Source organism: Sceloporus occidentalis, unplaced genomic scaffold (assembly GCF_023333645.1).
Source record: "Sceloporus occidentalis isolate IW3139 unplaced genomic scaffold, rSceOcc1.0.p SCAF_120, whole genome shotgun sequence".
Taxonomy (NCBI): Eukaryota; Metazoa; Chordata; class Lepidosauria; order Squamata; family Phrynosomatidae; genus Sceloporus; species Sceloporus occidentalis.
Window position 1 is genome coordinate 492,597 of NW_028317100.1, and position 14,110 is coordinate 506,706.

Consider the following 14,110-nt stretch of genomic DNA (forward strand, 5'->3'; position numbering starts at 1 on the left):
ATGATTCGGGTGTCACACATCACGTTTGTGATGGGCTTGGTGCTTCTAGCACAAGCCACTATCTCACTTGGTGAGGAAGGGATCACTGTGGCCTGTTCTGCCCAAATTCCCTGTAAAATAGCCGTTGCCTCCCATAATCCCATCATCCTAACCTGTGTGAACAGGCCCACGGACGCTTCCATTTATTGGCAATATGTAGATATTTCCAATTCCAGCGCAAAACCCGTTACCCTCGTCCAAAGTCAAGGTTCGATCTCCACCATCCCGACAAAGCTTCTGGAACTGATGAAACGCCCGACGCTGATATCCGGCGATCTGAAGATTCTCTCCCCGGAAGTGAAAAACACCGGAATCTATACCTGCAGATATGGAGAGGCGGTTCTAGCTCATTACGCGCTAGATGTCCAGAATGTAGAAGACATTTACATTTCTCATGCAAGTCTGGGGCAGATGGTGCAACCTAATACCACTTTGGACTTTGGAGATAAGGGTTCGGTTGAAATGTTCACGGTTTGGGAGGAATGGCAGCCCTGTGACAGGTGCGGGGTTCAAGGAGAGAGGAAGAAGCTTGGCTTTTGCTACGCCAGGATGAACATCAGCTTGGATCTGGAAGAGAAGGTTTGGCCGTGCGGCCTCCTGAGAGCCATCTTCAAAGAACTTCAACCTACTCATAAACCTGAACTCAGGATAGAGATGTGTGAAGACAGCTGCAAGGAACCAACATCTTCCGAAAATGAGGTTCAGCTTCTTCTGACTGACAACTTTTATACAAACCTCCACGCCGACGCATTACTCAAATGCCCCACGGCCTCCATTTACAGGTAATGATCTATATCTCATCATGTTTAAAGCGGAAGTCCCCCAACGCTGTGTAAAGTAATAACCCCCCAAGAGCTGTATAAAGTAATACCCCCCAGCTTTGTATACAGTTATAACCCCTAGGGCTGTATACAGTAATAACCCCCCCCAGCGCTGTATACAGTAATATAACCCCCCAGCGCTGTATAGAGTAGCAGATAAAATGGAATGAAGGATATTTATTTACTCTTTCTATGCATTATTTTGCAGACCTGTTTACTGGGAGCGTGAATGTGTTTCTATATCACGTCTACAACAGCTCCGTGGCAGCAGCCCGTATATTTTGGATAACGCCACCGGCGGGGGATCCTTGCTTATTCCAAATCTCAACCAATCAGATGCCGGAATTTACAAATGTTACGTGGATCACCGCCTGGCCGGGAGGTTTAATGTGATCGTCCATAAGCTGCAGTACACGTGGGAAGCGTGGCTCTGTACTTCTCTGGAGTCACTGATACTTGGCATCGTCTTATTCCTAATCTTCCTGATAGTTCTAGGCATTGCCTTGGCTTTCAACAAACCTTTCAGCGATGCCATCAGCAAATTACCGGTGTAAATGTGTTCAGCCTCATGTCTAACTGCCATCACCTTTACGTTTGTTATCAACTGGAAATAAAAGACATGATTTTGGAGGCAAAATTAATGTATCATGTAATTATTTTATTGGGATTGATGAAGATGCTTTGACGTCCATCAAGAAATTTGTCTACTCTGCATAAATTGTCTACTCTCAGGGTTTTTACTAGACTTGCGCATTCGTCTTCGGGCGAACATGAAAACGAGCACGAAGAGGTCGTTTTTTTGTTCGTTCCGAAGACACGCCGAAGAGAATACAGTACCGGCAAAACGTAGGAGAAGACGAAGACTCACAACCACGAAGAATCGAAAATTTCAAACAGGAGTGAGCTGATCTCGTCTGTCCAATCAGCTCACTCTTGTGACGTCACGCTAAGGGTCTCGTCCAATGCCTGTGCTGCTGTTTTTTGAATTCTGAAGGCGCCTTTATAAGACCAGAGCTTGCCTGAGAGATCCATTCATTTTTCGCTGTGACTGCTTTGGCAACACTGCTGTGCTGCATCCGAGCGTTACAGAGAGATTGTTCTGTTCTGTGTGAGACTGGTAAGCCTTAGCCTGCCATTTCTCACAGTGTACTTCATCCTCACTTCAGTGCTACTTAATATAATTAATAATAATAATTTGATTAATTTAATTTTTTTTTATTTAATTTGTCATCAACTGTAGTGTAAGTGCTGTTGAGTTGACAGTGCACCCAGTGTCTCAGTGGCACTGGGGTGCCCTTGCCCTGGGCTGGCACTAGTGCCTACTGCCTGTCCTGTTTAAATAAATTAAATAGAATTTATAAATAATAATTTAATAGAGTCTATAATTTAATAGTTCATTATAATATTATATATATATATATTTGTCAGTCATATATATATATACTATAGTATACTAGTACACTCTACGCTAGTATACTATAGTATATATATATACTATAGTATACTAGTGTAGAGTGTACTGTAGACATTCATCTACTAGTGTCTAATTTAAAATCAGTAATATTAATTAATATAATTAATAATTGAATTCATTATAAAATTATATATATATTTGTCAGTTATAGTTAGTAATAGTATGCTAGTGTAGAGTGTACTGTAGACATTCAAGACATCTACTAGTGTCTAATCTAAAATCAGTAATATCAATAATTCTATAATTCTTTCTTATCTTAATAGTTAATTAAATTAGCTATAAATAAAAGTATATTAATTAATTACTACTAGCGTATAGTTCAGCTAATCTTATTAGTACTGGTGCTGCAGCTCTATAGTTTGTGCTTTGTTTTAGCAACAGCAAGAGACCAAGTCAATTTTTCTTAATTAATAATCTTTCATTTTATTTCATTTGTTTTGCTCACCTCAGTCCATCAGTGAAGTGAACTTGTTGGGCTAGTGAGTGCAGCCGCATAAGTGCTGTGTTTTTTTTTGATCAGCAAGCAGTGACGTTAACTGTTTTGCAAAGATTTTCTCATTTATTTTACATTTTATTTCAATTTTATTAAAAGTACCCTTAGTGTTTTGCTCACCTCAGTCCATCAGTGAAGTGAACTTGTTGGGCTAGTGAGTGCAGCCGCATAAGTGCTGTGTGTTTTTGTTCAGCAAGCAGTGAAGCTAACTGTTTTGCTGTGACATTTTATTTTATTTCTAATTCTTTTCAAGAAAAATTGACTGTGACGAGCTGTACTAAGCAAAGCTTCAAGCTACTAGCTGTAGTACTAAAATAATTCTAATCTTCTTTAATCTTAATCTATAATATATTATAAATCATATATAACAATATAAATTCTAATTCATAATCTATATTCTTCTATCTATAATACATAATATATAAGTAAATTATTTCTAATCTATTAATATTATATAACTTAATATTAATTAATAAATCATACTGAATCTGATTTAACCTCACTTTAGCTTAGTGGGTTTGAGAGCGTCTGCCTAGAGGTAGACTTATAGTAAGGAAATATAGCTTTAGGCTAGCATAGTAGTAGGCTAAGCTCTTAGGCCCGTGTAAATTCAAATTAAAAATAAAATACTGCTAGTTATTAAATAGTTAATCTTGAGTTAATAATTTAAATAACTTTAGCACTTTGCCAGATTGCACACAACAGCACAGTGCAGTAGTGCATAGTTTTACTTTTTAAGCAGTAGCACTGAAGAGAACTTCCTCTAATTTTTTTGTCTTTAATTCATTTTTCCTTTTTTTTTTTTTTTTTTTTTTTTATAGTTTTTTAAACACTACACTACACTACACACACAACACAAAATTTGAAATGGATCCTCCTTTTGGGACTAAGGAGGGACAAGCTCCATCTACCACCACCACCACCACCACCACCAGCACCACCACCAGTTCTAAGATGCAGCCTTTGCGTCAGTCTAGTCGGCCAAGTAGGCCAAGCTCTCGCTTATCATTTGGGGAAGCATTGCTTGAAGGATCATCAAGTAAAGGAAAGGCACCAAAAGCAGGCAGTAGTAGTGCGGCTAGGCCCACAGGCTCTATGGTTTTTTACGGAAAGCCTAAAGCACCAGAAGCACGTTCAAAGTTAAAGGGTAGCACAAGTAGTACCAGCCCAGTGACTAAAAAGAAGTGCCTTTTGCCCCAAGCAGCATCTTCCCCATCCACAAGCAGCATGCAAGGTACCAAGCAGAGCCAAATTAGCAGCAAGACTCAGAGGGGTCCCAAACAAAAGCGATCTCATTCCTTTGTAGGGAAAACCACCACCACCACCGCCACCACCCCCACCGCCTCTACCACCACTAGTGCTGCGCCTACTGTTCCCACTGGTACCGCCACGCCATGTCCTCCTAGTACCTCTAGCAAGCCACCAAGTCCTTACAAAATTTTTGTAAAGACAGTTAGAGAGAGGGCTACACATAGTGGGACTCCACCTAGCGAGGTAGCAGAGGAGCCTGAGACTGAGAGGCCAAGTGCAGAGTCTATTCTTCCTGCTCGCACTACTACTAGTCACAAGTCTCACGACGATATCAGTCTTAGCTCCAGCCTAGCAGGAATTCCATTCGATCTGGCTAATGAAGAGCTAGACTATGAGCCAGAGGAAGTAGAGGAGATGAGTGGTCAGGAATGAGATTCCTCAGGGAGCAGTGTCCAAATGACTAGTGCACAATTTTCCCCTGAGCCTCCACCTTCTCCGCTACGATCATCACCATCACCACCACCACCAGCAGCAGCAGCAGCAAAACCTAGCAAATCTAAAGCATTTAGCAGTCCCACTATGGCCAGTACTGTTACCACCAGTCCCACCACCACTAGTTCTGCCTCTGTTCATCCACCCCGAGCAGTAGGAGCAGCACCCAAGGCACACTCCAAGGCTATGCGCGCCCCAATTTGGGAGCACTTTGAAAATGTTGAAGAAGGGCGCTATGGAAAGTGCAAACATTGTGGGAAGCTAATAAGCAGAGGGAAAGTGTCTGGCCATTTTACCAGTGCTAGCATGAAGCATCACCTCAGCACTCAACACAACGCTGTGCTATTGGGGAAAGATGCAGAAGTAAAACTTAGTGCAGGCAGCATAGCTGGTGGCCGTGGAAAAACCCCAACAGCTTCTTCTTCTGAGCCAATAGCAGCAGTAGCAGCAGCAGCAGCAGCTAGTGCTGGCAGCCAGAGACCAAGGCAGGTTGGAGCACTGCATGTCCAGCCCACCCTGGAACAATTTGTGGCATTCCAATCCAAAAGGTCAATGCCCAAACAGCAGGCAAATAAAGTAACGCGACTGATTGGTCAGTTCATTGCTGTTGGAGGGGCATCCTTCTCTATGATCGAAGGGGAGCCTTTCAAACAATTGATGGCGGCTGTGGCTCCACAATATACAGTTCCGTCACGTTCCACTTTCAGCAGGAACATTGTCCCCTCATTGTATCGGTCCTGTGTTGCAGCAGTGAAAGAGGAGCTTTCCAAGGCTGCTGGTCAGTGTGTTCATTTCACTACAGATTTGTGGAGTGCACCTAGCGGCCAGCATGCCTTTCTTTCTTTGACAGCACACTGGTGGCAGCCCGGTGTGTCTAAGGAAGCTGCTGCAGCAGGCTACCGATCTTTCCTTCTCCATGCAGAAGTGATGGATGAAAAGCACACTTCCCAAAATATTCTGCATGCAATGAGGAAAATGTTTAGCCTTTGGGTGGGAGCAGAGGCGGGCACCAATGTTGAAGTTGGTTTTGTGGTAACTGACGGAGGTGCCAATATGGTGAAAGCGCTGCGAGATGGTCATATTGTTGGTGTGCGCTGTGCAGCCCACATCATCCATCTTGTAGTGAAGGCAGCAATGTCAGAAGGAACTAACGTGGCAGCAGTAGTTCTGTCCCGCTGCAGAAAGATCGCTGGGCACTTTCACCATAGTGTTAAGGCTAGCCAACTTTTGAGGGAAGAGCAAGAGAGGTCAGGTCTTCCCGTACACTGCCTACGCCAGGATGTCAGTACACGGTGGAACTCCACGTTAGACATGCTGGAGAGGATTTTGGAGCAGCAGAGGGCAATCCATAATCTTGCCTCAGAGCACAATATTGGGATTACCTCTCCATTGAATAGGGAGGATTGGACAGTGATAGCCCAGCTAGTGGCAGTCCTTAAACCATTCAGGGATGCCACAGAAAATTTAAGCTCAAACACTGCCAGTCTGGCCCAGGTAATCCCAGTGTTCTCCCATCTAGGCAGCAAGATGGATGTGTTCCTTGGAAACCGTGAGGCTGTTCAAGGTGGCACTCTACATCCTGACGTAGCAGCCATAGCCAGGAAGCTGAAGGATCTGCTAAAAGTACACCTTCGCAAACGAATGGAAGAGAGTCCCGAAATGATGCTAGCGTGCCTTTGCGATCCAAGAATTAAGGGAAAGCTAGCTTTGAAATTTAATGTTCTCAGTAGCTACCGGGAGCAATTGGTCAACAAGGTGCGTGACTGGCAGCGTAAAATGGGAATGCTGTCCGAGGAGGGAGAGGTGCAGGAGGAGGAAGAGATGATGTGGTCTGCTACTCCTAGCAGCAGCATCAGCAGCAGTGCCACAAGCAGCACAACACAGCTGAGTGGAGCAGCTGCGTTTTGGGAAGAGGCACTTGGGAGTATAGTTGGACCATCTGACAGAGCTAGCAGCAGAAAGGAGAGTAGTGCTGCTGAAATGGTCAAACTTTACCTCTGTGAAGTTCCTTCTGCGCCTAATGTTGATCCTCTTAGCTACTGGGATGAAAAGAAGAGTGTGTGGCCTGCACTCTCATGGGTTGCGCAGCAGCTACTATCATGTCCGCCAACCACTGTTCAAAGTGATCGCGTGTTTTCTATGACTGGAAACATACTGAGTCCACAGCGCTCACGCATGGCACCTCATCTGATGGAGCAGATTGCCTTTCTTAAATTCAATCTGCCCAAGTTGGGTTACCCAGCTCTTAGCTTTTTTTCTCTGTAATGTTTAAGGTAGTTTCTCCCCCTGGTTGCACGTGTTTGTGGTGTGGCAACGTCTGCTACCTCCGCCGGTGTAGCCAATTTACGCTAGGGCCTAGTGTCTGAGTTCTGGAAGTCCGCTCCCAAACGCCGTGGACTGACAGACTTTCATGCTTTGCCCTGGGGTGAAACAGGTGAGCGGGTCGTCAATTGCCCACTCATTCACCTTTTTCCATTTCCAACGCTGCTGCTGGTGGTGGTGCCAGTATCTTTTGCCAGTTCGCTTCCTGGCTGAAATCATGCCTCAAATGTCCCTAATGGAGAGGGTAGTTTCTCCCCCTGGTTGCACTTGCTGCGGTGTTGCAATGCCTGCTACCTCCGCCGGTGTAGCCAATTTACGCTAGGGCCTTGTGTCTGAGTTCTGGAAGTCCGCTCCCAAACGCCAAGGACTGACAGTCTTTGGATGCTTTGCCCTGGGGTGAAACAGGTGAGCGGGTCGCCAATTGCCCACTCATTCGCCTTTCCCAATGCTGCTGCTGCTGGTGGTGGTGGTGCCAGCGTCTCTTCTCTGCCAGTTCGCTTCCTGGCTAGTGTCATGCCTTAAATGTCCCTAATGGAGAGGGTAGTTTCTCCCCCCTGGCTGCATCTGTTTGCGGTGTGGCAACGCCTGCTACCTCCGCCGGTGTAGCCAGCTTACGCTAGGGCCTTGTGTCTGAGTTCTGGAAGTCCGCTCCCAAACACCAAGGACTGACAGTCTTTGGATGCTTTGCCCTGGGGTGAAACAGGTGAGCGGGTCGCCAATTGCCCACTCATTCGCCTTTTCCAATGCTGCTGATGCTGCTGGTGGTGGTGGTGCCAGTGTCTCTTCTCTGCCAGTTCGCTTCCTGGCTAGTGTCATGCCTTAAATGTCCTTAATGGAGAGGGTAGTTTCTCCCCCCTGGCTGCGTCTGTTTGCGGTGTGGCAACGCCTGCTACCTCCGCCGGTGTAGCCAGCTTACGCTAGGGCCTTGTGTCTGAGTTCTGGAAGTCCGCTCCCAAACGCCAAGGACTGACAGTCTTTGGATGCTTTGCCCTGGGGTGAAACAGGTGAGCGGGTCGCCAATTGCCCACTCATTCGCCTTTTCCAATGCTGCTGATGCTGCTGGTGGTGGTGGTGCCAGTGTCTCTTCTCTGCCAGTTCGCTTCCTGGCTAGTGTCATGCCTTAAATGTCCCTAATGGAGAGGGTAGTTTCTCCCCCCTGGCTGCGTCTGTTTGCGGTGTGGCAACGCCTGCTACCTCCGCCGGTGTAGCCAGCTTACGCTAGGGCCTTGTGTCTGAGTTCTGGAAGTCCGCTCCCAAACGCCAAGGACTGACAGTCTTTGGATGCTTTGCCCTGGGGTGAAACAGGTGAGCGGGTCGCAAATTGCCCACTCATTCGCCTTTCCCAATGCTGCTGCTGCTGGTGGTGGTGGTGCCAGCGTCTCTTCTCTGCCAGTTCGCTTCCTGGCTAGTGTCATGCCTTAAATGTCCCTAATGGAGAGGGTAGTTTCTCCCCCCTGGCTGCATCTGTTTGCGGTGTGGCAACGCCTGCTACCTCCGCCGGTGTAGCCAGCTTACGCTAGGGCCTTGTGTCTGAGTTCTGGAAGTCCGCTCCCAAACACCAAGGACTGACAGTCTTTGGATGCTTTGCCCTGGGGTGAAACAGGTGAGCGGGTCGCCAATTGCCCACTCATTCGCCTTTTCCAATGCTGCTGATGCTGCTGGTGGTGGTGGTGCCAGTGTCTCTTCTCTGCCAGTTCGCTTCCTGGCTAGTGTCATGCCTTAAATGTCCTTAATGGAGAGGGTAGTTTCTCCCCCCTGGCTGCGTCTGTTTGCGGTGTGGCAACGCCTGCTACCTCCGCCGGTGTAGCCAGCTTACGCTAGGGCCTTGTGTCTGAGTTCTGGAAGTCCGCTCCCAAACGCCAAGGACTGACAGTCTTTGGATGCTTTGCCCTGGGGTGAAACAGGTGAGTGGGTCGCCAATTGCCCACTCATTCGCCTTTCCCATTTTTCAATGCTGCTGCTGGTGGTGGTTGTGGTGGTGGTTGTGGTGGTGCCAGCATCTCTTCTGTGCCAGTTTGCTTCCTGGCTAGAGTCATGCCCAAAATGTCCCTAATGGTAAGGGCAGTTTCTCCCCCCTGGCTGCGTCTGTTTGCGGTGTGGCAACGCCTGCTACCTCCGCCGGAGTGGCCAGCTTACGCTAGGGCCTAGTGTCTGAGCTCTGGAAGTCTGCTGCCAAACGTCTAAGACTGACAGTGTTTGGGTGCTTTGCCCTGGGGTGAAACAGGTGAGTGGGTCGCCAATTGCCCACTCATTCGCCTTTCCCATTTTTCAATGCTGCTGCTGGTGGTGGTGGTGGTGGTTGTGGTGGTGCCAGCATCTCTTCTGTGCCAGTTCGCTTCCTGGCTAGAGTCATGCCCAAAATGTCCCTAATGGTAAGGGCAGTTTCTCCCCCCTGGCTGCGTCTGTTTGCGGTGTGGCAACGCCTGCTACCTCCGCCGGAGTGGCCAGCTTACGCTAGGGCCTTGTGTCTGAGCTCTGGAAGTCCGCTGCCAAACGTCTAGGACTGACAGTGTTTGGATGCTTTGCTCTGGGGTGAAACGGGTGAGTGGGTCGCCAATTGCCCACTCATTCGCCTTTTCCATTTCCTTTTCCATTTCCATTTCATTATTTTCCTTCTGATACACAACCAAACAACCAAACATAACACACAATAACACAAATAACACAGTGACATAATACATAACACATATAACACACAGTGACAACACACATAACACACATAACACATACACGTACAATGCACAAATCACAAGGACCTTTCCTCTTGTTATTTGTCCTGGCCTTCACTTCTACACTCACTAGCATTAACGCTATAACTCACACTTCATACTATAACATTTTTCCATCCACATACCTGCCAACAGACCCAACTTTTTCAGGGACAGTCCTGCTTTTTTCCAGTCCTGTCCCATCTAATTTAGCTATCTAGGTATGCAAATACACGTTGGTAGTTATAGCTCGGTAGGTAGCACTAGTATAAACATTAAATAAATATAATAAAGTACTAAATAATAAATCTAACTTTAAAATACATTTAAATAAACCCCTTAATTTTTTAAAACCCATTAAAATTAAAATTAAATTATTATTTAGACATAATACATCTTTAACCAAACCAGTGCACTGCTACTAATCTTAAACATAACCGTACATTAACCCTAAGCTATTTTTTAGTTCTTGTCCAACATTTTTCCATCCGCATACCTGCCAGCACACCTAAGATTTTGGTGGACAGTCCTGCTTTTTTCCAGTCCTGTCCAGTAAAAGTTGGGTTGTTGCAAAGTATGCCATTGTGAATAGGTAGCAAATGTTAGGCATGTATTACAAGTGGTCCAAAATCAATTTAAAAATGTAAAATAATCCCTATTCTTTTATTAAACATCTATGGATGTGTGACTGTGTATGATAAACGGAGGCCAAGTTCCTTGGAGCATTTGTCTCTAGGTCATTTTGTGTACAGTACACCTCAGTACGTGTGTGCAACTCTATTGGTCGTTTCGGCAGGGGGCTGGCCTGCCATCAACGAATAAAGTGCGTTCTGCAATTCACTTGTTGATGCCAGACCAGCCCCCTGCCGAAACGACCAATAGAGTTGCACACACGTTCCTTCACGGCAGCTGCTGCTGCTCCGATGTGTTGTTAACCCCGTATTAACCCCTGCTAGGCAACCGGGAAGGAAACGAAGATTAAACGAGCACGAAGAATGTCCGCGAATATTCGCCCGAAGAGAAGACAGGAACGGCGAATATTCGCGGTATACGAAGGTTTTTTTCCCCCCGAAGACGAGCACGAAGACGAACACGAACAGCCCCCTGGTGCCCAAGTCTAGTTTTTACACCAGTCTCAGGGTCTCAGAGTAAAAGGGCAGATACTTAGGGTTTTTGGGGGGGAATGAGGAGATTCTCATGGCTTTTACCCCAATCTCAGGGTCTTACAGGGAATGCAGATTCTTAGGGTTTTTACCCAAGTCTCAAGTTCTTAGGGTTTTTACCCCAGTCTCATGGTATTAGGGAGAAAGGGCAGTGTTTCAGTGTGTCGGGGGGAATAGATAGATTATTAGGGTTTTTACATCAGTCTAAGGGTCTCCGAGTGAAAGGTCAGAGTCCTAGAGTCAAGGAGGCAATGGTAGATTTTCAGGGTTTTTACCCCAGTGTAAGGCACTTACCTGGCAGACGCGGGGAAGTTCCTCTCCATCCTCCCGGCAGAAACGCCGGCACCGTTCCCTGCTACATGAAGCAGCCACTCACACGCGCAGCCGCTTCATGAATATTTATGCGGCTGACCGCCGCCTGGATTCCGCTGCGTCGCTATGGCGACGGTGGGCGCGGTTACGTCAGGGACGCCGGGGAACGCCTCCCCGGGCTATTTAAACTTCTCTAACCTATCCACCGGTGCTCAGTTGTACTGGTGCTTCCGTACCTATTGAGCCCCTCGTATTTTTCCTGTATCTTGTTACTATTACTGGTATCCTGACCCTGGTCTACTCAACGGCTATCGTGAACTTCTGGAATCCTGACCCTGGCTATTCTTACGACTTGTGTATCTCTGGCATCCTGACCCCGGTCCGCTAAACGGTTATTGTGTATTTCTGGTATCCTGACCCTGGCTTTCCTAACGACTCTGAGAACCTCCGGTATCCTGACCCTGGTCTGCTTAACGGCGCTGTCCTGATCACCCGTGCTTACAGCAACACCGCCAAGTGCCCTGTTATCCATCTCAGGCCCCTTGTGCGTGTCCTGTACTGAGCAAGCGTGTTCCTTTCCTGCATCCCGGATTCCTTCTGGTAAGACGATCCTTACAGAACAACTGAGCCTAACATGGAATCCGCAGGAATTGCTGACGCACTCTCGGCTCTCACGGGACAAATTGCCTCCCTTACTCGTTCTCTTCAAGACCTCCAAACTAGCCACGCACACATGCAGCGTCAACTTCAGGAACTCCAGACAAATCTACCTGCCTCCGGGGGATCCCCTTCGGGAACAGCTCCGCCCCCGGTGATGGAGGAAATCGGTGCTACGGCTCCTGAACCTAAGGTGCCGTTACCTGAACGTTTCTCTGGGGACAGAACTCGTTATCGCACATTCATGACATCCTGCCAGATCCTGTTCTCACTACAACCTAGAACGTACGCCTCTGACCATGTTAAAGTACGAACTGTGATCTCCTTGCTCTCTGGTGAACCCCAACTGTGGGCCCATCATTTGCTTCACACTAATAACTCCGTCCTGAATTCCTGGGCTGATTTCAGTCATGCTATGGATACCTTGTTTGATGACCCGTTTCGTTCCACCTCTGCACAAGCAGCCATACGTGCGTTACACCAAGGCAAAAGGCCTGTGGAGGAATACGTCACAGAATTCCGGAGCCTGGCTTTTGAAAGTACATGGAACGAACCAGCACTTCTGGACCAATTCCGTCTGGGTTTATCCGAGAGCTTAAAGGATGAACTGGCCCGTGTGGGTATCCCCAATTCATTAGAGGATTTAATATATCTGACTATCCAGCTTGACCGCAGGTTTCGGGAAAGACGCCTGGAACGCGCTGCTTCAGCCGTTCCTGCCCCGAGACGCCACTTCCCTCCTGTGGCTCATACTGCTCCTACGGCTCCTACCCTTCCTCCTCTCCAATTACCAGCGATCATGCCCCCTCCGGAAGAACCGATGCAGATCGGATTGGCACGCGGCCCACTATCCGAAGCTGAGAAAACCCGTCGTCGGAGGAACAATCTGTGCCTATACTGTGGTGAACCCGGGCATCTGATCCACTCCTGTCCTCGACGCCCTCCTAAGGGTAAGCCCACACATACTACAGTTTGCTTGAGTTCCTTTCCTAGAGACGGGTCTCCTCACCTTTCCATTCCTTTGTTTCTGCAGTGGACCAGTAATTCTACTACAGTGTCTGCCATCATTGACTCCGGTGCCAGTAGCTGCTTTATGGATCAAGACTTTGCCAAGCAATTGCACATACCAACATTGACCAAAGCAGCTCCAATACATATCCAAGTGGTAGATGGCACTCCGCTATCCTCTGGACCCATCACCCAAGAAACACCACGACTCCAGGTACTACTGGGAAATAATCATATGGAACATCTGAACTTTGACTTGATCCCATCACCTATGTTCCCAATTATTCTCGGACTATCCTGGCTGAGGCTTCATAATCCTACGATAAACTGGGCCACAGGCACCCTCTCCTTCCAATCTTTTTTTTGTCGCACTCGTTGTCTCTCCAATCGCCAATCACTCCTGCTACTCCCTGACGATTCATCCTCTTCTCCGGTCCTACGTCTCCCCAAGCAATATGCAGAATTCAGCGACGTGTTCGATAAGAAGGGAGCCGACTCTCTTCCTCCCCAAAGGACTTATGATTGTCCTGTCGATCTTCTCCCAGGAGCTCCCATTCCCTTTGGCAGAATATTTCCATTGTCGGAACCTGAACTACGTTACCTCAAAGACTATATCCAAGAAAATTTAGCCAAGGGTTTTATTCGTCCGTCTACCTCCCCCGCCGGTGCAGGAATCTTCTTTGTAGAAAAAAAAGATGGCAGTTTACGCCCTTGCATCGACTATCGTGAATTAAACAAAATCACTATAAAGAACAGATATCCGTTGCCCCTTATTCCTGAACTTCTGGACCGACTGAAAGATGCACACATCTTCACTAAAATTGATCTCCGGGGGGCTTACAATCTAGTTCGCATACGGGAGGGAGACGAGTGGAAGACCGCCTTTCGAAGTCGCTATGGACACTTTGAGTACCTCGTAATGCCTTTCGGTTTATGTAACGCCCCCGCGACGTTTCAACATTTCCTAAATGACGTGTTCCGGGACTACCTTGACATCTTCCTGGTAGTCTATTTGGATGACATCCTCATTTTCTCATCAACTTTGTCTGAACATCGGTACCAGGTTAAACTGGTCCTCAAACGCCTACGCTCACATCATCTCTATGCTAAACTAGAGAAATGCCAATTCGAATCCTCCCGAGTAGAATTCCTGGGGTTCATTATCACGCCGGGGAGTCTACAAATGGATCCTAAGAAAGTGTCAGCAATATTGGAATGGCCGATACCCTCTGATAAAAAAGCGATCCAGCGCTTCATCGGCTTCGCGAATTACTATCACAAATTCATTCGAAATTTCTCTCATGTCATCGCACCCATCACGAGACTTACTCGCCAGTCCTCTCATTTCGCATGGTCACCTGACGCTCAGA

At 47.2% G+C, this 14,110-nt stretch overlaps 1 protein-coding gene across 1 annotated transcript; it reads left to right on the plus strand.

Moving 5' to 3' along the window:
• Positions 1 to 1,414, plus strand: LOC149282233 (protein FAM187B-like). The gene is made up of 2 exons (XM_089498420.1): positions 1 to 821; positions 1,069 to 1,414. The coding sequence occupies exons 1-2, from the start codon at positions 1 to 3 to the stop codon at positions 1,412 to 1,414; spliced, it is 1,167 nt and encodes a 388-aa protein (XP_089354546.1).
• Positions 1,415 to 14,110: the final 12,696 nt, after the last annotated feature.